This window comes from Tyto alba, unplaced genomic scaffold (assembly GCF_018691265.1).
Source record: "Tyto alba isolate M040663 unplaced genomic scaffold, T.alba_DEE_v4.0 Super-Scaffold_6, whole genome shotgun sequence".
Classification (NCBI taxonomy): Eukaryota; Metazoa; Chordata; class Aves; order Strigiformes; family Tytonidae; genus Tyto; species Tyto alba.
The window spans coordinates 2288026-2309599 of NW_024881327.1; the positions used below are offsets into that span (position 1 = coordinate 2288026).

At 40.2% G+C, this 21574-nt stretch overlaps 1 protein-coding gene across 3 annotated transcripts; it reads left to right on the top strand.

Annotated features, from left to right (window-relative positions):
- The first annotated feature begins 617 nt into the window (after window positions 1–617).
- Window positions 618–18357, top strand: AADAT (aminoadipate aminotransferase). 3 transcript variants are annotated; one of them, XM_042808313.1, is made up of 15 exons: window positions 619–961; window positions 2183–2251; window positions 3911–4079; window positions 5089–5221; window positions 5873–5947; window positions 7235–7444; window positions 7977–8042; window positions 9242–9324; window positions 10599–10695; window positions 11512–11573; window positions 13845–13909; window positions 15359–15465; window positions 16134–16235; window positions 17417–17462; window positions 17769–18357. In XM_042808313.1, the coding sequence occupies exons 2-14, from the start codon at window positions 2185–2187 to the stop codon at window positions 17456–17458; spliced, it is 1278 nt and encodes a 425-aa protein (XP_042664247.1). In that variant the 5' UTR covers window positions 619–961; window positions 2183–2184; the 3' UTR covers window positions 17459–17462; window positions 17769–18357. The 3 variants fall into 3 exon arrangements, 2 of the variants coding, with proteins under 2 accessions (XP_042664247.1, XP_042664246.1); XM_042808312.1 differs by lacking the exon at window positions 619–961 and adding an exon at window positions 1480–1591 and having other exon boundaries at window positions 17417–18357; XR_006167042.1 differs by lacking the exon at window positions 15359–15465 and having other exon boundaries at window positions 618–961; window positions 17417–18357.
- The last annotated feature ends 3217 nt before the right edge of the window (window positions 18358–21574 follow it).

The following is a 21574-nucleotide window of genomic DNA, read 5'->3' on the forward strand; positions in this document are numbered from 1 at the left end:
TTACGGATTTAAAGCCTAGAAATGCTCACCCCTTCCAGAATTTTTACTCTCTGGCCTCCAAGCTAACTAAGAAGCTTTACACGTTGCAAAGCGTGCCTGATTTTGCATGTCACTGCACTGATTTTTCAGTCTACTTTATACCTAGACCCCTCTCTTCCACTTTGCACTCAGGAGCAAGGCCCACGGCAGCCCTGAAGTGCCAAAGTCCAAAGCCATGGCTAGAACATGACAGTGTGTCTCTGGACCTTTCTACGTAGCAGCAGCTACAGTCACGTATGTGGCACAAACAGCAGCGTGGGACACCCAGCCAGGGCACGTCGCAACACAAATGATGCTGCTCGTTTGGGGAAAAAAAAAAAAAAAAAAAATTTACTTTCAGATATCCCACATCAAATTGTGACCCAAACCTTGCTTCATCAGCAGAAGCTTTAGTGAAAATATGGTAAAGTGGGCTAGAGCGTAATTCCGTTGGAAAATGAGAATGTTTTTGCAGTGCTTTAACCAAAGCAAGTTCCTTCCTCCCGGGCAGCTCCAGAAGCACCAGCGCAAGGAGCAGCAGAAGCACAGGCCGAAGCTTGGAGCAGGAGGATAAACCGCCGTCCAGAGAGAAGGCAAACAAGAAAAAAAAACCTTCTCCCCCGCCTCCCCCCGGCGCTTGCCCAGCCCGCCGCGGTGGCCCCCTGCCCCTCGCCCCGCAGCTACCGAGCTCCGTCCCTCCTTCCCAGGACGTTACCCCGAAGGCACCGTTGGGGGGAGCCGTGCGGTTTCCGACTTTCGCAACGAATCGGCCGCTGAGCGAAACGCGGCCCGAAGCCGCCTCCGCGGCCCCGCTCCCCTCGCCGCCCGCAGCCACCGGCGCCGGCCAGGCCCTCCCGCTGCCCCCCCGGCTGTACGCTCCCGGAGCGGGCGGGCCTGCGGGCGGGCCTGCTCCCGGAGCAGCCGCCGCCGCCCCGGCCTGTCGGTAGGTGAGGGGCCGCGGCGGGGACGGAGGAAGGCGGCGGGGTGGCGGCGGCGGGTGGGCCGGGGTGGCCCTGGTTGCGGCTTCGTCCCCGCTGGGAAGGGGGGCGGGGAGCAGCGGTGGGGTGGTCCCGGGAGTCGCGGGGGGGTGAAGCGCTGCCTCACCTCTCCGGTAAAACACAGCCGGAGCCCGCCTTGGTGTGGAGGTGGCGGCGGGGCCTCGGCGTGCCCGGGGGGAAGCGCTGCTTCAGGGAGAGGGAAGTTAACAACGGTATTTTCAGAAAGAGTGAGGTTGGGGGTGGTGGGGTTTTTTGGGGTTTTTTTTTTTTTTTTGAAGCAGCCTTGCTCACCAGATCATTTTTAGTTGCTGTGGTGGCTAGAGGATTATTTTCTGTGAATTCGGTAGGAGCACATTGGGAGGGGATAGTCAAAATGACAGGGTCTCTTTGCCCTTCCTTGCGTTCCCACGCTTCACTTCCTTCGGAAGGAGATGGCTTCCCTGTGAGAGCAGGCCTTGGGCCTTCCCACAGGACTGCAGCTCGCTATCCACTGGATCTCAGTCCCAGAGAAAAAAGGGGAGGAAAACCACTCAGCTGAAGCATTTTGAAAGACATTCGTAATTATCCTTCCTAAGGTGGGAAAAACAAAAAACAAAAAACAAAAAACAAAAAAACAAAACAAACCCCAAACCTCTTAACTTTACAACTGTTGTGACGCAATGATAGCTTGCAATCATTAAAGCACTTTAAATGCAATACTTAAAACAGCAAAATAGAGCTGGATTCACATTTTAAGAGAGCTGGTTGTGATTTAAGATCTGTCAGATCCTCAAATTTGCAATCTGCCTTTAAAACTCTACAGTTGGCAGTAAAGGGAGAAGGGCTTTTTCCTGTTCACTGGCACACCAACAAATTCCCCAGATCAAAACCATACTGCTATTTGTTTTTATCAAAACAGCAGCATCTGGCCAGATGTTACCATGCCAGTGTCATTGGGAAACAGTGACAGAACCCATGAGTATGAAACAGAAAGGTTTTCCTTTATTTCAAAAAGTAAAATAAATTCCAGCGCTGATTTTAACATAAGTTGACAATTTATGATAGAGCACATCTATGGAGATGACAAATTAGAAGCATTACTTGTGGGAGATGCACATACACAAAGCACTGGGGTTCCTATTCACTTCTCTAGCTTCTTGTCCCAACTAATTACTCTTTCCCCGTAGATATGAATTACTCCCGGTTCATCACCACTGTGAGTGCATCAAGAAAAGCATCACCAATAAGACTTCTGAGTGAGTATATGCTGTTTATTTCCAGATTCTCTGGAAGAGTATTGTTCTACATTCTGGACTTTGCTGGGATATCATGGCTAAAGGCTTCAAAAAAACGTGCTGTAAGCTGACAACCAAGGCCAATTAACTGCTTCGACTTTTGTTAAGTTTAGATGTCAAGCAGGTATAAAGAAAAGTGAATAGCCTTGAACCATTTCAGAAACCCATCCAGACAGAAGTAGTAGTACCATCACTTCAACATGTGTCTGAAAAAATCTCTGCTACTGCCTCTGAAGCAGGGCTTTTGGCATAGTTTACTACTGAATTTACACTGGCTGTCCAAGAACAAGCAGCTGCTAATGACTTGAAATTCAGTCCCAGTGTAGTGTTTCTTTCCACCTAGCATTCCTATACACAGTCAATGTCCATAAATTCCTCACCACCCCTACCCCCTCAGTGTTACTACACTTTCCTTTTCTACATTACACTATCTTTAGGCTACTGTGTTACATATTCTCCTGTGTGACAGATAGAAAAGGTTAACTGCCCTATTGTTTACTCATTTGAAACCTACAGGGACTTGGCGGAATCAGGGCATGAGACATACATCACTAGTTAAGCCTTCAGGCCAATTTCTGCCTTGGTAAGGGGTTGGAATTTGTGGTTTTGCTTAAAATGCTTCATACAGGTACAGCTAAGTCAACTAATTCACTCTAGTCACTGTCTATACTTTTTCAAGTGATACATTGATACGCATCATAACACAAATATTAAGTAGCACAGCTTGTGCAGAAAGACACACTGAGGCTGCAGTTTTGATGACGAAGTAAACCACTTTACCAGACCAAAAGTCACAGACATGACCCATATTGCTCAACTGATAAGAATTAACTCCCCACGCTCAAGTTTAGTAATAAATAGTGGAGAATAAACTTGATAACAGGAGGCTTTAAGCCTGATCTGGTGTGATGTGTCCTCTAATATTTGATGTAATAGTGTCAAGCCAGCATGAATGCCATATTGTAAATTCTTAAATTTAATGCAGTCAAGTTCCCTTGATGGATTAAGGTCCAGTTTGCACTGCATAGACTGGATCTGAATGACTCTGAAACTGTGACTTTAAGGCAAGAGTTGTTAACGTGTTCGTCATACTGAATTACTTACACAGTGCCTCCGCCACTGAAGCTGGATGCCAGAAACATTCCCTCTCCCTTGTGGAAAAGCTATAATCATATATGGAACTATCAGTGTAGCTGTGCTACTGCCACATCAGCTAAAGTGAGACTGAACAAAAACCAAAGCCAGTCATTCCAAGTCAGTCTAAACAGATGATCATGAAGGTTTTAAATTCTTGAAGCTTAAAAGACATCAGTCACAGAGAAGGTTTTTATAATAGTAGAACAGTCCAGATAAATTATAAATAGCTTTATGTTAAAACAAAGATGATTTTTTGTTTTGGTCTGTCCCACCTGCATCTCCTTGCCCACCCCCAACACCTATTTAATCCAAATATAAAGGTGAGTTGAAAAATAATTATCGTCCTTTAGAATTCATGACAGTTAAAAAATAAAGTGAAAAAATGGAACAAACTTCTCTGGACCAGTATTATATACTGACTAAATGATATGATCAGTGTTGCAATAATCAAATTGTAACCAAGGTCTTTTCCTTTTGCTCTAGCTGAATTGATGCAGAAGTCTCCTCCATCTCTCATCTCTCTGGCTGGAGGAGCACCAAACCCTAATGTTTTCCCATTTAAGAGAGCTACTGTTGCCATTGGACATGGAACTGCTGTTGAGATTGGGGAAGATCTGATGAAGAGAGCTCTCCAATACTCAGCCTCTGCAGGGTATTTGTCAGAGCTGCTTGCACTTCAAGATACCAGAATCAAAGGATCATGAAATCATTTATTATTGCATTAGTTCACCCATATTTCTAAAAGTTGTAAAATACGTGTTTTACAAAACCAAGTTTAACATCTTTCAAGTTGTCTCATGTTTTACATTTCAGTTTAAGGAGAAAGTTTTGAGCAGATGAGTAATTTAAAAGAAGACCCTCATACTAGTAATTCTCAAGCCAGAGCATTTCCTGGCTGTTACTGTTTGAGAATCCAGACACCCAAATCACTAGGAGGAATAATTTTGTGTTTTGCACTAAGATACTGTTTAGAAGATACTGCATTGCAATACATAGTTTCCACATTCTGCAGTATTTCTTTTGCTTTCATTTGGTACCATATATTAAAGCCAGTAGGTACTACTTGTGGTAGAGTTCAAGGTATTTACAGTATTATCATTTGTAGTGTAAAAATTGTGCATCGATAAGTTCCTTTAGCACTCGTGAACTCCCCAGCAGACAGCACTGAGTCAGGCTTGTGACAGGTTTGCAAAAAATTAGATAACACATTTAAATGATCCCAGCCATTTGTGAACATCCTACAAGATCTTAAGACATTTTTTGAAAAATCCTTTTCAGAAATCCTTACTATATGCAGCCTATTACCAGCAGTATTGCAAGTTTTGCCCCATTGCCACATTTGAGTATGGAAAGATCACTCCTAGGAGTTGATATTGTTCAGCCTCCACTCCTATTCCAACCTTGGCAAATCATTTTCACCCAGATTTCAGTATAATTTGGTATATGAACCACAGATGCCCATCAATTCTGCTTTTCCATAAGAAAAATTTATCGCCTTTTCATCACTTGATAAAGCAGTCAAAATGAGCATTTAAATGTATCTGTGTGAAAGCTGAAATCAGACTCAGGACTGTGTGCTACATTTGGTGGTGGTTTAGAGGAACAGCCTAGCTTCAGCCTATGTAAGATTTCAGATACAGTTTATTTTATTCATTTTCCAGCATTCCAGAGCTGTTGTCTTGGCTAAAGGATTTCCAGCGGAATCTACATAATCCCCCCACAGCCAACTACAGTCCTGAGCAAGGACAAATGGAAGTGTGTGTCACAACTGGCAGCCAGGAAGGCTTGTGTAAGGTAAGACTAAAAGCTTCGTATGTTAAAAGCATTTCTTCCAGAGATGTTTATTCTTCCATCAGTTCAGTTATACTCAGCATTAAGTGCAACCATACAACTATACGCAGGGTACTTTGTTAAATATATGTCTCACAGTATTATCAATACCAGGTAATAGAACTGAAATAGAACTGGTGTGGCAGTCTAATCTATCAGGACTGCATGAATGTTTGGGTAAACCGAAGAGCCTGTCAGAAAATATACTACAAGGTAACATTTCATGTTATTCAAGTAGTGCAGTAAAGTACATAGGTGCATTATTTGCTTTACCATAACTCAATTCTAATTATGTTAGATTTTCTTAAATAATTACCCTTTCCAGTCCACTCTCACTGCTGTTTTGTTGATCCTTTCTGTAACTGAAGCACTGTTCCTATAAGAGTGCTGTCTTTCCGTTTCAAGTTGGTATTCTCTAGCTGATTACCTATCTTCATTTGGCTCTAAACCAGATTTTTCATCTGTTCTGTATTTTTCTCACAAACAGCATAATCAAATGGTTAGGGACTTATTAATATATATTCAAGATTTTTTAATACCAGTAAGAAGTCAGGAGTATGAAGCATATGTACAAGAATGGCACAATCTTTCTAAAATAGACTCTTTCTTTTACAGGTGTTTGAAATGCTCATTAACCCTGGGGACAACATCCTTTTGGATGCACCTACATACTCTGGGACACTAGCAGCTGTAGGTATTCTTTGGCTACAAAACATTGTGAATGTTCCATGTGAAGTAAACAGCAATTTAGTACCTGGTCTGCAGGCTTATATACGCTGTCTGTATTTACTGTAAAAACATCTAAGAATCAAGTTCTTAGTATTAATCTAATTAAGTTCATCAATATTAATTCATAGAAGCTTTTCTCCTAAAAGTTTATAAAAAACTATTCCCAGGACAGGAGTTCCTCTTCAAAATCCTAGTCCATTCTAGGGCTGAGGTCATGTTTGCGATTGGAAAGCAAGCCATCACAACCTAGTCAGGTTGAAGCAAATTTATAACAAGTGGGTATTTGAACACCTCAGCGCATTCACCTGAAGTATTTCATGGTCTGATTATACCATAGCTATAAATAATATAAAAATTGGAATAGGCCTGAAACACCCATATATGAATATAAAGATGTGAATTAGTAAGAACTATTGAAAAATAGCAAAGTTTACTTCTGAAAAGTAACTTAATCAGTATGTAATTAAATGTCAGCTCAAAACACTTGAGAACTATAAGAAGGGTTAGAATAGATAATACACCACAATTTCAGTCTAGTGTCCCCTTGGATCAAAAGGAATTTTATTATTGTTTGCTGTGCTAAGTTTGAATATATCTTGTCAAATACACTTTGTTAGGAATATAGTTTGACAGTGCAGCAACTAGCATTTTTCATTTAAAATGCAGAGCAGTAGACAGTACAAATTGAAATTCCACAGAGGGAAGACAACATGCGTTTTTGTTGGTATTTTTACCTATATTTTTTCATACTGCTGTCAGCATGTCATTGCAGTAGCATCATTTCATTCTCCTTTGTATTGCTGAATATATCTGTTGAGAACAGATTCTTTGCCCTTTGTCAGTGAAGAATAGCTTATAGTTCTGGCACTTCCACTGAAGTAGAGCATAAATTGTCAGTAGGAAACGAAGGTGCAATGAACTTACTATCTGTGGTGAGAACATGAGTCCTGAGAGAACACAGTTCAAATTCACAAAATCCCTTTCTGCTTGCAAAGCCATGTGTGATTCCCTAGAGAAGAGCAGCAATTGGACATAGGAGCTATCCATTTCTTCTCAGTTGAGTAACATAGAAAGTTTGGCAAGCTTCACAGCAAATTCAGGCAAATATTCTTTTGAATCATGATCAAATGGAGTTTGCGATAGCTATAAAGTCAGAAAGACTTTATTAATTAAATTTTACAATGCCTATGACAAAAGGAAAACCTTTGGATTAGGGGATTATGACAGTTTTGTTCCTTCTATCAACAGCTGAGACCTTTGGGTTGTAACATAATTAATGTTCCTAGTGACCAACATGGCATTATTCCAAAAGCTCTAAAAGAAATTCTGTCTACTTGGAGCTCAGAAGACGTGAAAAATCGGAGCCACCACCTCCCCAAATTCCTGTACACTATTCCAAATGGCTGCAACCCAACTGGAAACTCTCTGACCGCAGAGCGCAAGAAGGAGATTTACCAGGTGTGTAGCTGAGGTCTTACAAACTTTGTAGGTGAAAATGGATAAATGTCAGTCTCTCTTCAGTTGAGAATACCCCATGTGTGGAATTTGGGCCCGTTATTGGTCCAGTAAACAGTCCTCCTAGAACTTGATTCTAGCAGGACCTCTTTCATGACAACTCTTCAGAGGTGGACTATGTCTTAAATAACTTTTTGTTTTTTCAGTCTCAGCCCATTGCTGGCTGGTATCTTTGCCATGGGCTTCAAACTGAACTTACTGCAAGTTTTCTGCACAGTTTGAATGCTGCATGGAACAGACCTTCAGTTATATACGTGTGGTCCTTGTACTGCAGGTATCAGGTTTACTCTTGCAATTGCTTGATATCTAAATTGGGCATTTGAAAGCTTCTCTTGATAGGGTGCTGTATACAAGGAATAAGTAATCCTTAGGATCATAATATGATCCTGGTAATAGGCCCAGGGTTTAGGAAGAACTGAATTTACAGTGTCTTTACTCTTTTTAACAAAACTTTACTTTTTATTCATTTCTGTAGCTTGCAAGAAAATATGATTTCCTCATAATAGAAGATGATCCTTACTACTTTCTTCAGTTTGAAAAGGTAATTTGTCTTCCATAATCCTTAGTAACACCTTCTTTTCTGGTCCAGGAGAGAACTAAGGTTTGAACCATGGATCTTCCTGCATGCTTCTTCATGTCATGCCAAGGTAGTTGTAGGCCTCACGGTCCATGCTACTTCCACTTGTCCCCTTTGTGGTATTTTATTGCATCAGTCCTGTTGCTCAGTGGTTCAAATTCCTCAAGCCTTATACAGGACAGAATTTCCTTCAGAAGCTAGAAAATGGCAAAGCCTTTGCCTCCAGACAAAAACAAGCATGCCACCGAAGCAGCACTTGAAAATAGCAACCTCCTAACGTTCCTTTCAGCCCAGTCTCTTCTTTCATTTGGTCAAAGACTGCCTACTCTCAATCTGCTGTGTCCCATTGTTACTCCTTTGCCTTTTGGAGAACTCAAGAGAGTTCTCCCAGATACCACAGGAGGTAGCACTGAGTAGGCAGCTTCCCTCCTTCGCACAAATTTTCCCCCAGTGGGTAACAATGGAGTGTTGACCTGTCTTCACACATAGATCTACAGTTGCGCAGCCTACGAAAGTATGTAACTTCAGAAATAAAAGTTGGTCTTAGAAAGCAGAACAGCATTGGTAGAAGCTAAAGGTCAGTATTTTCTATTTTGAAATATGTTTTTATGAGAAGAGGTAATAGAGCTGCCTCACGCTAACAGAGCTACACAATGCTATTCAATGAGTAAGGAGAGAAGGTGCAAGGGTAGAATTCTTGATAAGGAAAAAGTGAGCTGAAGTCAGATCATCAAAATTTGTTCATAGCTTTATCTTAAAAAAGGAAATAAGATAAGAGCTACAGGGCCCCATCTCTAGAAATTATAGTATCTGTTTACTTCAAAAAAATCTTGGCAGAAAACTCATTATTTGTCTTTCCTACATATGGCATCATACCAAAACTTAACTAAACATTTGTATGCTGAACACTGGGTTTAGCATCAAAAACTTAACAAGGCTGATTTCTTGAGGACTTTCATAGAACACGGTAGTCACATCTCAGACAGCCTAAACAATCACTTGTCAGCAAGTTACTGCATATATTTTTTCCTTAGAATGCATATCTGTAAAATATTTACTATCAAAGTATTTTAAGAAATTAATTATGTCTTCATAGTAAAGAAAATAGTTCCATCATAATCCGTACTAACACCTTGAATTATATTTTTTATTTTTCTTCCAAGCCATGGGTTCCAACTTTCCTCTCAATGGATGTGGATGGCCGAGTTATCAGGACCGACTCTTTCTCTAAAATTCTCTCATCTGGGTAAGGCCAGCTTCAAGCTGCTCAGCATTGACTGTTCAGTTAAGGCACAAGGCTAATACTTCATACAAAATGATCAGACACATCATAGTGGTTTTTCATCTAATACCTATCCATTTCTGGAATGTACTTTAGGATCCACAGCTTTTCTCAGACAGCTCGCTTTTCATGTCATCTCTTCTCAATCATTTATCTCCAGGTTCTATTTCTCTTCCAATACTGATAGTTAAGCCACTCTCCCCAAGCAGCCCATCCTTGCAGACACCATCTAGGCAGAAAGACAGATGCTGGATACCAGCTCTGTTCCCGGAACTCCTAGGAGCTTTTCTCTTCTTTTTCCATTTCTCCTATCTTTTACCATTCCTGCAGACTCCCTGAGCTTTTAAGACAGAATAAAAATTATGGCATCATTCTCCACAAACTATTCACAGGGTTATACTGATCTCTCATCTTCTAGTCTTACAGTTCTTTCAGGTTGTTTCCACCTGCCTGAACAACTAAACTGGCTGTTTAATATTTCACACAAGCCATATACTTAATTTTTAACTTGCTTTTATTTATTATCGTAATAAGCATAAGAAAGTAGTGTGAATTCTGCACTGGCAGCTAGTGGATTATAACCCCATTTCTGAGAAAGTGTGGAAACAACATGGTGCTAAGTACAATTGCACTTTCAGAAGTGACACTGCAAAAAGCCATGATGCCATTTTATCTTTGTCAAAGATGCATATGAGCTTAGTGGTTGTATTTTTCTTTGAAGAAAAACTTCAGCCAATCTGTAAAGATGTGTCATAAGAATTAAAGCATGAATAAGAATGTAGTTTATCAGTCTAAATTCCTTTCAGGACTGTAGAATAGATGGAAGTCAAAGAGTAAAGCTGTTTGCCGCTTCCCATCTGTTTTTCATAAAGCCTGAGCATTCATGATTTTTCGTTATATGAAAACCTATCTTTCCTTCCCTTTGATTCATGTTATCTTTGTGATTGCAGAGGAAAGCTTACAAATGTGGGATATGTCCTGAAATCTCAGAACTAAGAAGCTACTGTAAACATTAAAAACCCTTAAATGTTTTTATTTCATGATTTTGATACTCAGCTCATCAGTTGCATCAGCCTGGGGCTTAGAGCAGTATTAAGATATATATAAACTTAAATACATAAAAGATCCTTAAAATATTAAATGGTTACACCTTTTCCCAGTTGTAAGTTAAACCATAACTCACACAAAGTGTTAGGACATTGCATTTCTGTAGTAACTCTCTTTTTTTTTATTTATAGGTTAAGAATAGGTTTTCTAACAGGTCCCAAGCCTCTTATCGACAGAGTTATTCTACACATTCAGGTTTCAACAATGCACACCAGCACTTTCACACAGGCAAGTACCAAACTGCCAACTGAATTGTATTTAGAAAAGATAACATATGCCAAGTCATAAGAAACCACAAACAGCTTTGCACTTCTGCAGTTTTGTTTGTAATAAGCACGTACGTTGTCAGTTCTCCCAAGAGAAGAGAGACCGCCATAGAAATTAAAACCAGAGCTAGGGAGTGCCTCAGTGCATGGAGAGCACAGCTAATACACCTTTAACCTGCAGATTTCAGGACTCAGGATCTATAATACTTTATGTCTCTTGCTAGTAGGTTCACTTGAAAAACTTCAATGTCAAGTATACATTGGAAGTTTTTTTATGTTTTTCATTCTGCTTTGTAATTAGAACAATACTGGCAGCCCACAAAGATGTTACAAAGTGGGCTGCCAACTCCAGCCCCTTTAGGGCTGGTAATAAGGAAAGCAAACATTGAGCACATCTAAATACGGCTTCCATCTTCCAGCTCCCTTAGGTCATCATAGATGCAGCATTAAAGCAGAGAGGCTGATACAGGTAGGGAGGTAAAGCAATATACATTGCCTTCCTTTTTCTCCATGATTACCATATTTTGCTCTCCATCCATTTTTCCCTTCCCCCACCCCAACCCCCAAACACTGCCATGACCCTTGGAGACAGCAGTAACATGGACTATAACAGCCTGTTGCTGTTGCCACCTCTGTTTATAAAGGGCTCCAAGAGACCCTGCATGCAATTTCTTGCCTGTGTGGAATTCTGAATAAGGCATCAGGCTATGTATCTTTTGATGATTGCAGAACAGTCCTGTTTAAAATACGCTATTGATGATGTGTTTTATTTCTTTAGATTATGATATCACAGCTGCTTCAGCAATGGGGAGAAAAGGGTTTCTTGGAGCATATAGACAGGTAGGGTCATGTCGTATGCTGAACCCACCATCTGCCATTCCGCTTCTTGTTACCTACATAAAACATTCTTTGCAGTAAACAGCTCAGAGGAGGTGCACCAGGGTGAGGCCAAACGGGTAACCCAGGTCACAAGGCTTAACGCTATTTGCATGAGAGTCCTGAAGCAGCTCAGTGTGGTGCTGCAGACATGCAGGTCAGGGCATGTAACCTACCACTACAGACCACTGAGAGTCATTATACAGCTCCCATCTGAAGGGAACTCAAGAGGAGCCTGGGATCTCCAAGTCAGTGAACAAAATTTTCATCCCTGCTAAAGAGTGAGGGTCTGTAGCAAAGGCTAAGATTACTGAGCACATAATCTATTGAGAAAGAGTCAGCATAGCTTCTATGCCTCACTAACTCAGCAGGGAATCACTCTCTAATACCCTTAATCTAATGATTGTAGATGCTGATGGAAAGACCTAGAGAGAGCGGTGAGGTTCACCCACACTCACTAAGCATTGCCTTACCACTCTTGGAGACAACACTGGGCTAAGGTCTAACTCAGCAAGGCATTTCTTGCATACTGACTGTCAAGGATTTATTTTTCATTTATTAGGCAGGAGGAGCACAGTGTCTCTTGAGTATCCCTGCTTCATTTCAGATGCCATACTCAGATGCCATTAGAACCCAAGCTTCCCACTTCTGTGGGTGCTGTGCTACATTCTACAGAGGCCTGTGAGAGGAATGTGAGCAAAGCATGGAAAAAGTTCTTATATCTGACTGTAACAATCACTTCTGTTCCCTGAGGGCCTGCCTGTTGTCCATACCTCAAACACCAGTACTTAAAAAAAAGCCAAAGCAGATACACCAGCCCTAGTTTTCCCTTGTTTTAAGAATTAGGAACATAAAGATCGTTTTTTCAGGGAAACCTGAACCACACTTCAAGTTTCAGCAGTTTGAAAAACATATCCTAAACACATCTCTTCACTTGCTTTCTTGTAGGCCAGAAGGCATCCTTGCTCAAGCCAGAAAGCTGGTCTTCTGAGCTAATGAAAACAGGGCTGCAGTAAGGTAGCTGCAACCCTTTATAACCTTCTAGACTTACTTGTCATGTGACTTACTGATGATGCCCAACTGCTGACTCTAACCTATTCCAGGTGATTTCATTTGGACAAGGCTGACTTGTTAGATCGTGCTTTTGAGTAGGAACAGGCTGGTCGTTTGGAGCAGCTACATTTTTGTGGAAGTCTTCTCTTACTAACAGTTATCATTTCATTCCAACATGAAAGTAAAATGGTAGCAGAAAGACAAAAAACTTGTAACAGAATTTGTGATGTAGTAAAAACTGCGTAAGTGAGATTTTTACCATTTCATGCAGAATGTAGCAATTAGTATAGGCTGAGTCCCAAAACTATTAGTGGCACCTTTGGTGGTGTTGCTGTTTGTCTATCAGGACTAATAAAATACATCCAGAAATCAAAGCTAGTGGTTCAGAGAGTATTACAAAAAGTCTAAATGTAAAACTATGGAAATTACTAAGTAATTTTTGTCTGTTGAGATGGGAATACGTTTGCATCAGATTTATGAACTCTCTGTCAGGCATTTCTCTTTTGTCTCCCACTCCACAGCTGTCTCATGTCAACAAAAGCCACTGCACAAGACTTGTCCTCGTTGAAACTTGGGTTAGGGTCATTTTCCTCCGTAAGAGATTGAATTCTTTGGAAGTTTTACTCAAGGCGTGAAGGAGACAGGCTCAAAGTTTAGAAAAGGGGAAGCTGTCAAATAGTCATGACAGGTTTATCATATGAATTGCTTTTTTACCTTGTGAAATACCATTTCCATGCATACCTAATACACAAATTTAACCCAAATGCACAAATAGCGAGTCTGTGCTTTTGCATATGTCTGAGTCCTTTTCTCCAGTATGCCTGTTTGGTGTAGTAACTACTGCTAGCAGGGCTTGTATCCACTGATAGAATAGAATGGATATAATATATAAAGAGTTTCTATGATATACGTAAGGCTTAAGAAGCAGCCACACAGGTACTTCCTCTGTCTGGCTGATCAGTGCTTTGTTGGAGACATGCTGAAGCATTCAAGACTTCTCTGATACATACACAAAGTTTTATACATACAGTAACTGTGCTGTGCCCATCTAGGATATGCTCGTATTTCCCTTAGATGTGCACTTAGATTGTTCAAGTAGGAAGGCTTTGTTTCTGCCTTTGGAAACAAATGGACTCTGAAATGCTATGAGATCGTGATTTTGGATTGATAATTTACTTTCAGAGTGGTGAAGTTCTACCGGACACAGCGGGATGCAATGCTCATTGCTGCTGACAAGTGGTTAAAAGGTCAGTGAGTGCGACACAGCTAATTACTTTTTTTTTTTTCTAGCTATTTATCATCTTTGTGTTCAAGAAAAATCACTGAAGTTCATCTCGACTGAAGTGACAGATAAGCACTATAAGCAAATCAATGACATTAAATATTAAGCTTCGGACAAATTATCTAGTGCCGTTTTCATGCTTTTCTGGTGGGACCAGGAGATGGTGATGAGAAAAAAGCTCACCACATCACTGCATAAAGCAGTCTTATAAAGAGCATACATTTCACTATGTTCTTATACTTACTATGTTTAAAATCTCTGTCTGAAATAGCCGGATTTAGTGGCCTTAATTTAAAGGAAGATACAAACAATCGATACAGCAGTGGTGATAATCATTTTTTTGTCAGAAATCAATTTCAAATGTCCCCTTTTGTGATTAATCACAGAGCATAGAAAGAATTTGATCGACAATAATGCAATTATAGTTAGTGACTCGCTCCTTTTATTTGGTCTAAGTGGAATCAGCAATAACTGCTTAAGAACTGCCCAGCTACCTTAGATGATACCTCCATGGGACGGGGGTGCTTGGGCACCACACAATCATTAATGTACTTGCTCTTGCTAATTCCAGGTTTTTAGTTATGAAGTATTTCTTCTTTTTCTACATGGCTCTGAACATCTATGGGTTGTTGACCTAAGTAGGCCCTCTTTGTCTCAATTCCTCTAGTAGCAAAGCAGTGTAATAGTATTGGACTACCTTAAAGTGTATCGTGAGAATATACTCATGTAAAAGACTACAGGGTCTTCATGTTTTCTAGTAACAGGAGCCATAATATTATGGGAGACAGGCCTTTATTTTGTAGATATGTAATGGTTAAATACATCGAGGAAGACATCAAGTCAAATAAATAGTTTCTTCAAAAATATGTCCAAAACCAGATAAGGAATTCTAGGTAAACAAAAGTATACAGTAAGTCTGCAAACATAATTTAAGACATAGATCCTCTTTAAACCTTCCCGTCCTCCTCATAACTCCTAGCCTCTCCTTTTCTGTGGGGAAAAATTTATAATCATTGCAACCTAAAGAGAAACAAGTTTTGCGCTTTGCTATGCTTTAAATAATACTGATAGTCAATGTGATATTAAGAGAAACTGCATTAGAAAAAATTATTTTAGATTGTTTATTTGATCTGAAATTAATCAGCAAATATAGTTTGTTAATGTTTGGTATTCCTGTAATTCAGAGCAATCACTTTCACAAAAAGTACTGAGCATACCAGCTACAAGTGCAGTAAACCCACACAGATTTGGAGTACTTTAAATTTGGCAAGTGGCATCCTGGCTCTGTGGCCTACATTCCCTTTGAGTTCATTGGAGCAACAGATCTACATCATCAGTGAATCTGTGCTGTATCAGTGAAAGGTGGGGCAGAAGTTTCCTTCTGGATTCCTTTCTTTTCTCTCTCTCTCTCCAGACCTGGCAGAATGGTACCCTCCTGCTGCCGGCATGTTCTTATGGATCAAAATTAAGGGTGTTTCTGATACACAGCAGCTGATCATGGAGAAGGCTTTGCAGAAAGAAGTATGACCTATGGCTTAATAGCTTATGATATTAAACTGAAATGAAGGAAGAATAAAATAAATTTACCACATCTGTCCACACGTATGCACACACATAAAAAAGTGGGGGAACTTGCTGTGCAGCATTGAGTCTGCCAGTCAGGCATTGTTGCACAGTGACCCATTAATAAAATATTTTCACATCTGTATTCAGACGTTGGTATTTAATCAGCTTACTTAAATTTAAACCATTATAATATATGGTACAATATGTCATGTATACAACATATGTATATAAAGTATTAATATATGTACCTGTATGAATTATGGCTGTCTTCTGTATCTTTTTAATAAGAGAAATTAAGTGTGATTTTATTTCTACAATTTATAAGAGTTAGCACCGTGTACTGAGTAAACTACATCCCACCTCACTGATGCTTCTAAACATTGTGGTGATAAGCCAGACTTGGTAACCCACCAGCCTAGGTAACCAAAACCTAAGAGCCCTTTGATTTTATTATGAAAAGTCAGGTTCCACGTTGTACATTTTGGCTTCTCATTTTGAAGAAATATATTAGGCCATGTTCTGATACCAGTGTTTCAGCAGTGAGCCTTCTCAAATTTAATTTAACATAGTGTTTTAAAACTGTAGAAGTGGTGATAACTCTGTGGCTAATCAATTCTTCTTAGGTGTTACTGGTTCCTGGAGGAGCATTCAATATCAATAGTTCAGAGCCTAGCTCTTATGTCAGAGCCTCCTTCTCTCTGTCTTCTCCAGCCCAGATGGATCTGGTAAGTGAGATTATTTTTTTTTTTTTATATATAACATTCTTACCAACACAATATTCTTATCTCACACAATAACGCTCCCTGCTTTTCACTTACCTCTCTTTATGTGTTTTCTTGAATGTTACTGTTGGTCTTTTAGTACTTAGGTGATTAAGCAGTACTTTTGAAGCAATATTAGCTGTTTCTTAGGCAAGATACTCAGATTCAAATGACCTAAAAGGTACCAAGTTTTTAGGACCGTGTAAAATGTACCTGTGTATCTCATACATGTAAAGTCTCACACTTAATCCTTCCAAACATTCTTCCTAAAGGCTTTACCAAAGTCAGAGTAAGTTTTGCTATTTGCTTTAGCATTAGCAGACATCACATATCCTTTATTTTCCAGACTTTCCATTCCTGAGATTGAATTACCTGTTTTCTTGTGTGTGTGTGTCTTGTCAATCCTTTATAAGAAAGAATATTGTTTCTATTTCATAGAGTTGGCATATATGTGGTATTTAATTACTCAGGAACTATTCTCCTATGTATTTTAGAAATATTTTGGATGTCATTTGGCTGTATCTGTAAAATCAGTAGGAGACATTTATTTGTGCAGATCTAATACTCCTTTGTTTTGAGTGCTTGAAAGTTCAGTATTTGTAGTTGTACTTTCAGTTGTGAAGGTTTGTAACAGATAAGCACTTCTATTGCCTTTCTGTTTCTTCTTATGTATGTATTCTTTTTCTTCCTCCTTCTTTGTAAAAGTAATCCATAGCCATACTATTGACAGTCAAATTGTATCTTTCAAATGCTTCCCCCCTGTTCTTCCTTTTCTTTCACCTTTGGAGCCTCTAGGCCCTTAGATTAAGCTAAAAGAGATACTCTTCCAGGGATCACTGGAATAATACATCACTGGATGTATTAAAAGTGCAAATGTTCGGTTGTAGCTGAACTCCAAATAACCTTTGACCACCAATATACATATTTTTCTATTTCAGAAAACGCTGCCTTTTAGTGGAAGCTTTGTCCAGTCAAAGCCTGTATATGTTGGTATAAAAGGAAAATTAGAATATCGGCAGAATTTTGCAGTATAAAATGCTGATTTTATATATGGTTAGGGTAGTTCAGTAGGTTTACAGGTTTGGTGTGTTGCCTATTTAAGTAATGCTGGAATATAAATGTGAACCATATTTGTGTCATTGCAGGCCTTCAAGAGACTGGCTGACCTTATAAAAGAAGCTTTGTGAAAAAGTTAAGTAGAATTCTTGCAGCAATCAAAATCATCTCCAGAAAATACTTACTAACATTGGGATTTTATCGTAACACTTTAAAAGCAAGCACAGTACAGTGGATGTTTCCTTAAATCGTTTCAGCTAAAAAAGCAAAAATTGAAAGAGTGAAAATCAATTTGCTTATTTTTTTTGACATTGCATTATTAAATTTATATCAATTCAGAAACATTTCAAATACTCAAAACCGAAATGCCCTGTTTCCTGTCAAATGCATGGTTTTGTTAGATTTGAATTGATTTTTGTTCTTGCTTTTGTTTTCCATTTGGGTTGGGAAGCAGGGAAGTCAATTGCTTACTTAGGAAGTTGCACCTGAGTTGGTTTTACCACTATTACCTAATCCCAACCGATACATTCCTCCCACACCTTACGTTGGAATTGTTTTTGTCTGTCACTTCTTATCCCCCTGTACGGCATCTAGTTTTGAAGGTTTGAAGATTGGTATTTAATTTTACTGAAGTTTTGTCAGATAAAGCTGATGTAAGGATGTTAAAAAATTGAAACTGATCCAGCAAAATGAGGCTACAATTACAAATAAAGCTGTTTGGCCTAAGGTGCCTTGCAATTTGCATGGGTTCTGCAGCTCATTCTCTCGTTTGTAAAAGGTTTTCTGATTGATGGCTTCCACTTCAGTCGGTGAATAATTACCCTGTACCTGTGTTAGAAAAATCTCTGGTTTGTAAAGGCATGTGGGTGTGCTAATAGAATTGCCCTCTGCTCATAGTCAATCAGACATGTTTTTGAGTGGAGGGTGTAAGTAACTGCACAGGGGATGTAGTGGAACGGGCAATACCCTGACGCTGCCAGATGTACAAAGCAAGCAAAATGAAAAAATAAAGAAATGTTTTGATCTCTAATCCCTTGGTCATTATCGTCCCAAACATTTGATACTTGACAACATGTACAGAACCTTCAGAAAGTTATAACTGTACAGATTCTCCAAGGCTTCCCACTTTGCTTAGTGACTTAAATTTTATTCACTGGATGAAAGCGCTGTGGGTTTCCATCAATAGCAGGTGGTTGTTTCTTTATGTGCAGGTGTTCAGAATTTCAAAGTAAAAACACATGCTCAAGGATCCAGTCAATCCTTCAGCAGCTCAGGTAACCCAACCAAATAAGGGTCAGGCACAACCTGGCTTACTTTGAAGTTTCACAAGAGTCACGGTTTTAGTACTAACGATAATTTTCACTCCCTCTTTTCCCCCTAATTAATAAACAGCATGTGTCATGACAAACTAACACAGAAGTGTGCCTTTCCCAGCATCTCTCTTATCATCAGGGTCATTCCAGTGCCTTCAGCCCATCACCTTTTATCTCTATCTCTTTTATAGAGCCTTTTCGTTTATTCACACCTCCAAATCATCTCTGTATTTTGCAACTTTTTGGGCAGCATATCTAAGATCAATCCTTTCCCCTCTCTCTAGATCACTGCAGTTTGTTAGTTGAGTCCATGTGATTTTTCCAGGCCGGTTTTCTCCGATTTGATGCCAGTGTGTGATGCCTTCCCTCTCAGACCCATTCCAAGTGCCTGATACGTTCCCAACTTGTTTGTTACTCCCGCCCTCCTCCTGCAAACACGGGGCTGGGTCCGTTGCCCCACCACACCTCCAGGTTCCCCTCGGAGCCCCCCCAGTCAGCAGGAGGAGTGGGGCTGCCAGTGGAGGAGGTCAGCCCCGCCACGGGGCCGGGCTGGGCTTGAGCACCCAGGACCCACGCGGTGCCGGAGCGCAGGGAGAGCCCGCAGCCCCGGCGCTGCTCTCAGGGCACCAACGCTGCCGTGGAAGACAAGCTTGTCCCTTTTTACACCATTCGATGGTGCTAACGAGGCCTCCAACCTAGCAGTGCCTTCTGTGCAGTGCTGCTTAACAGCAAGTTTGTACGTTTCAACTCAGTTTCTTAACAACGTGTAGAAATTTTGAAAGCTCTGACTTTGCCATCAGTAAGGCAATTTTTATATTGGGCTCAATTTAGAAAATAATTTTATACAGCAATAAATTGATGTGCCTGTTTAATTACTATCTTTTTACAGAGGAATAAATGTAAACATCGTTTAAGACTGATTTTAGTTTTCCAGCAAATGCTATTGTCTTTGTCAAATATTATTGTCATATTGTCATTCAGCCAGACCTGAATTAAAAAAACATCATCAAAATATCATTATTAAGCAAGCTTTATATTGGTGTTGTGTTGAATAATACACCTCTTAATTTTCAGAGATCTAAATGTTAATTTAGTTGAACGTAAGCAAAATGCAGTTCCGTTTGCTGCACATTAGATGCTTTTGCTGCCAGCTAATTTAATTTAGAGTTTCTTGACTCTGGCGAAGTGTCTAAAATTATATTAATATCCTGAACAATGCAAATTGAACAATGGAAGCAAAATCTTACATGCACATACTGTTTCCCTGAACCTCTTAAAGCACAAGTTCTGTTTCCCTGGGAGAGGGCATTTGCTGTGATTGTTCCTGGAGGAAGCCGCTTGGACACAAAAGGAAAAGGGTGGGCAACGGGCTCCCATAGGAAGAAACGATGTGGCAAATGAAGGCGTTGGGTTTCCCTTTCTGTTTATCCATCCAAGAGCAAGTAATGTCTCGTTCATAGCTGGGTTGAGGCCACCTGATGCAGTTGACACAATCTGCCACGGGGGAGGAGAGGCTGCAGAGGAAGGAGAGGGCTGGGCGTGGTGAGCACAGCCTCTGATGCTACCTAGGCACGGGCAGTTGTGGGGGAGCTTCCAGCAGTGCTGGGGAGAGCTGCCTGGGCAGGCTGGGTCTCCAGCTTATTTTTGAGTGGGAAATTACCCGGCCATTCTCTTGTATCTACACTTTGGTTCCACTGGATTTTCAGGCTTTTGGCAGACAAAAACCACCTAGGAATTCTGGGCAAGTAGCCGCTGTACGCGACCCAAACAATTCTGCTGTACAAGGAACATAAATCTGAACCCACTCTATGCACACCATGTTCCACACTTCTAGACTTGTGTGACGCATCCCACTTCTGCTTTGTGAGTTTTACAGAGGTAGCAAGGGGGAGCAGTTGTTCCCTGGGAGAATGGAAATATTAACTAGAACAACTTCAACATAATTCCTGAACTTCTGCATCAAACACATTTACAAATTTTAGGTTCGCATAGGTCATTTATCTGAAGGCAAATATGCCCCTTTACTTTCAAATGAGAGTCCTTCAGCATGGCTGTGATTAATGAATAATTGAGATGGGGAATTCATTAGAAGAGAGAATGTATGTGTGCATACAATATGACAGTTCTCACATTAAAATGTGAGCGTGCAAGTGAATTATTTCATCTAATTGAATGTCACTCCCTGAGCATCAGTGGTGGTGGCCAGGGATTTATAGGTTTTGTGGAAAACACTTGGTTTAGTTTTGGGGGGTTGTCGTGTAAATTCTGAATGCAAGTTTCATTTTAAACCTCGTCCTTTAAAAATCGCTTGATCTTTGTGGAACTTTGTATTTTAAAACCTCGTGGCCTACAGATCTGCAGTACTTGCTGTTCTGTTTGTGCAATCTGGATTGGGATACGCTGGGGCAAATAATTAAAAGAACTCCATTGAGCTGTACTGGTTCATGCCCTAATCTGTCTTGTTTTCTTTAATAACAGTTTTGGAGCAGCTTACTGTAGACTGTGTCTTAGACAGGAACAGAACGATTGCAGTGTTTGAACTGTAATCATTCTGAATGAAAAGCACTCTGTGAATACAAAGAAACACACATTTTCGTTCTTTAACATTGCTACCAGGAATACCACTACCTCACTTTTCTCCTAATGGCTGTGGAAGCTATTGTGTAGCCCTGCAAAGCTCAGGTACCATCATGGGAGAAGTATAAGGGTCTTGCTGATTCTTTTCGAGAACGAATATCCCAGAAATGTGTGAACAAATCTGACCGATGCTAGAACATTCCCTGCTAGCTGTACAGAATCTGGAGAATACCTTCAAAACTGTATTTTCTTTTTATTTTCAATTTACATTAAATCAGATCTGGATGGATATAGCAAGTGAATATGCTGTGATGTGACCTGGAAAAAATTAACATGAAGGTATTTCTGTTCCTTGAT

Coding starts and splice junctions, on each gene's coding strand:
- AADAT (XM_042808313.1), top strand. CDS start 2,185: ATGAATTACTCCCGGTTCATCACCACTGTGAGTGCATCAAGAAAAGCA. Junction 2,252..3,910: donor ATCACCAATAAGACTTCTGA/GTGAGTATATGC, acceptor CTTTTGCTCTAG/CTGAATTGATGCAGAAGTCT. Junction 11,574..13,844: donor TTCTTGGAGCATATAGACAG/GTAGGGTCATGT, acceptor ATTTACTTTCAG/AGTGGTGAAGTTCTACCGGA.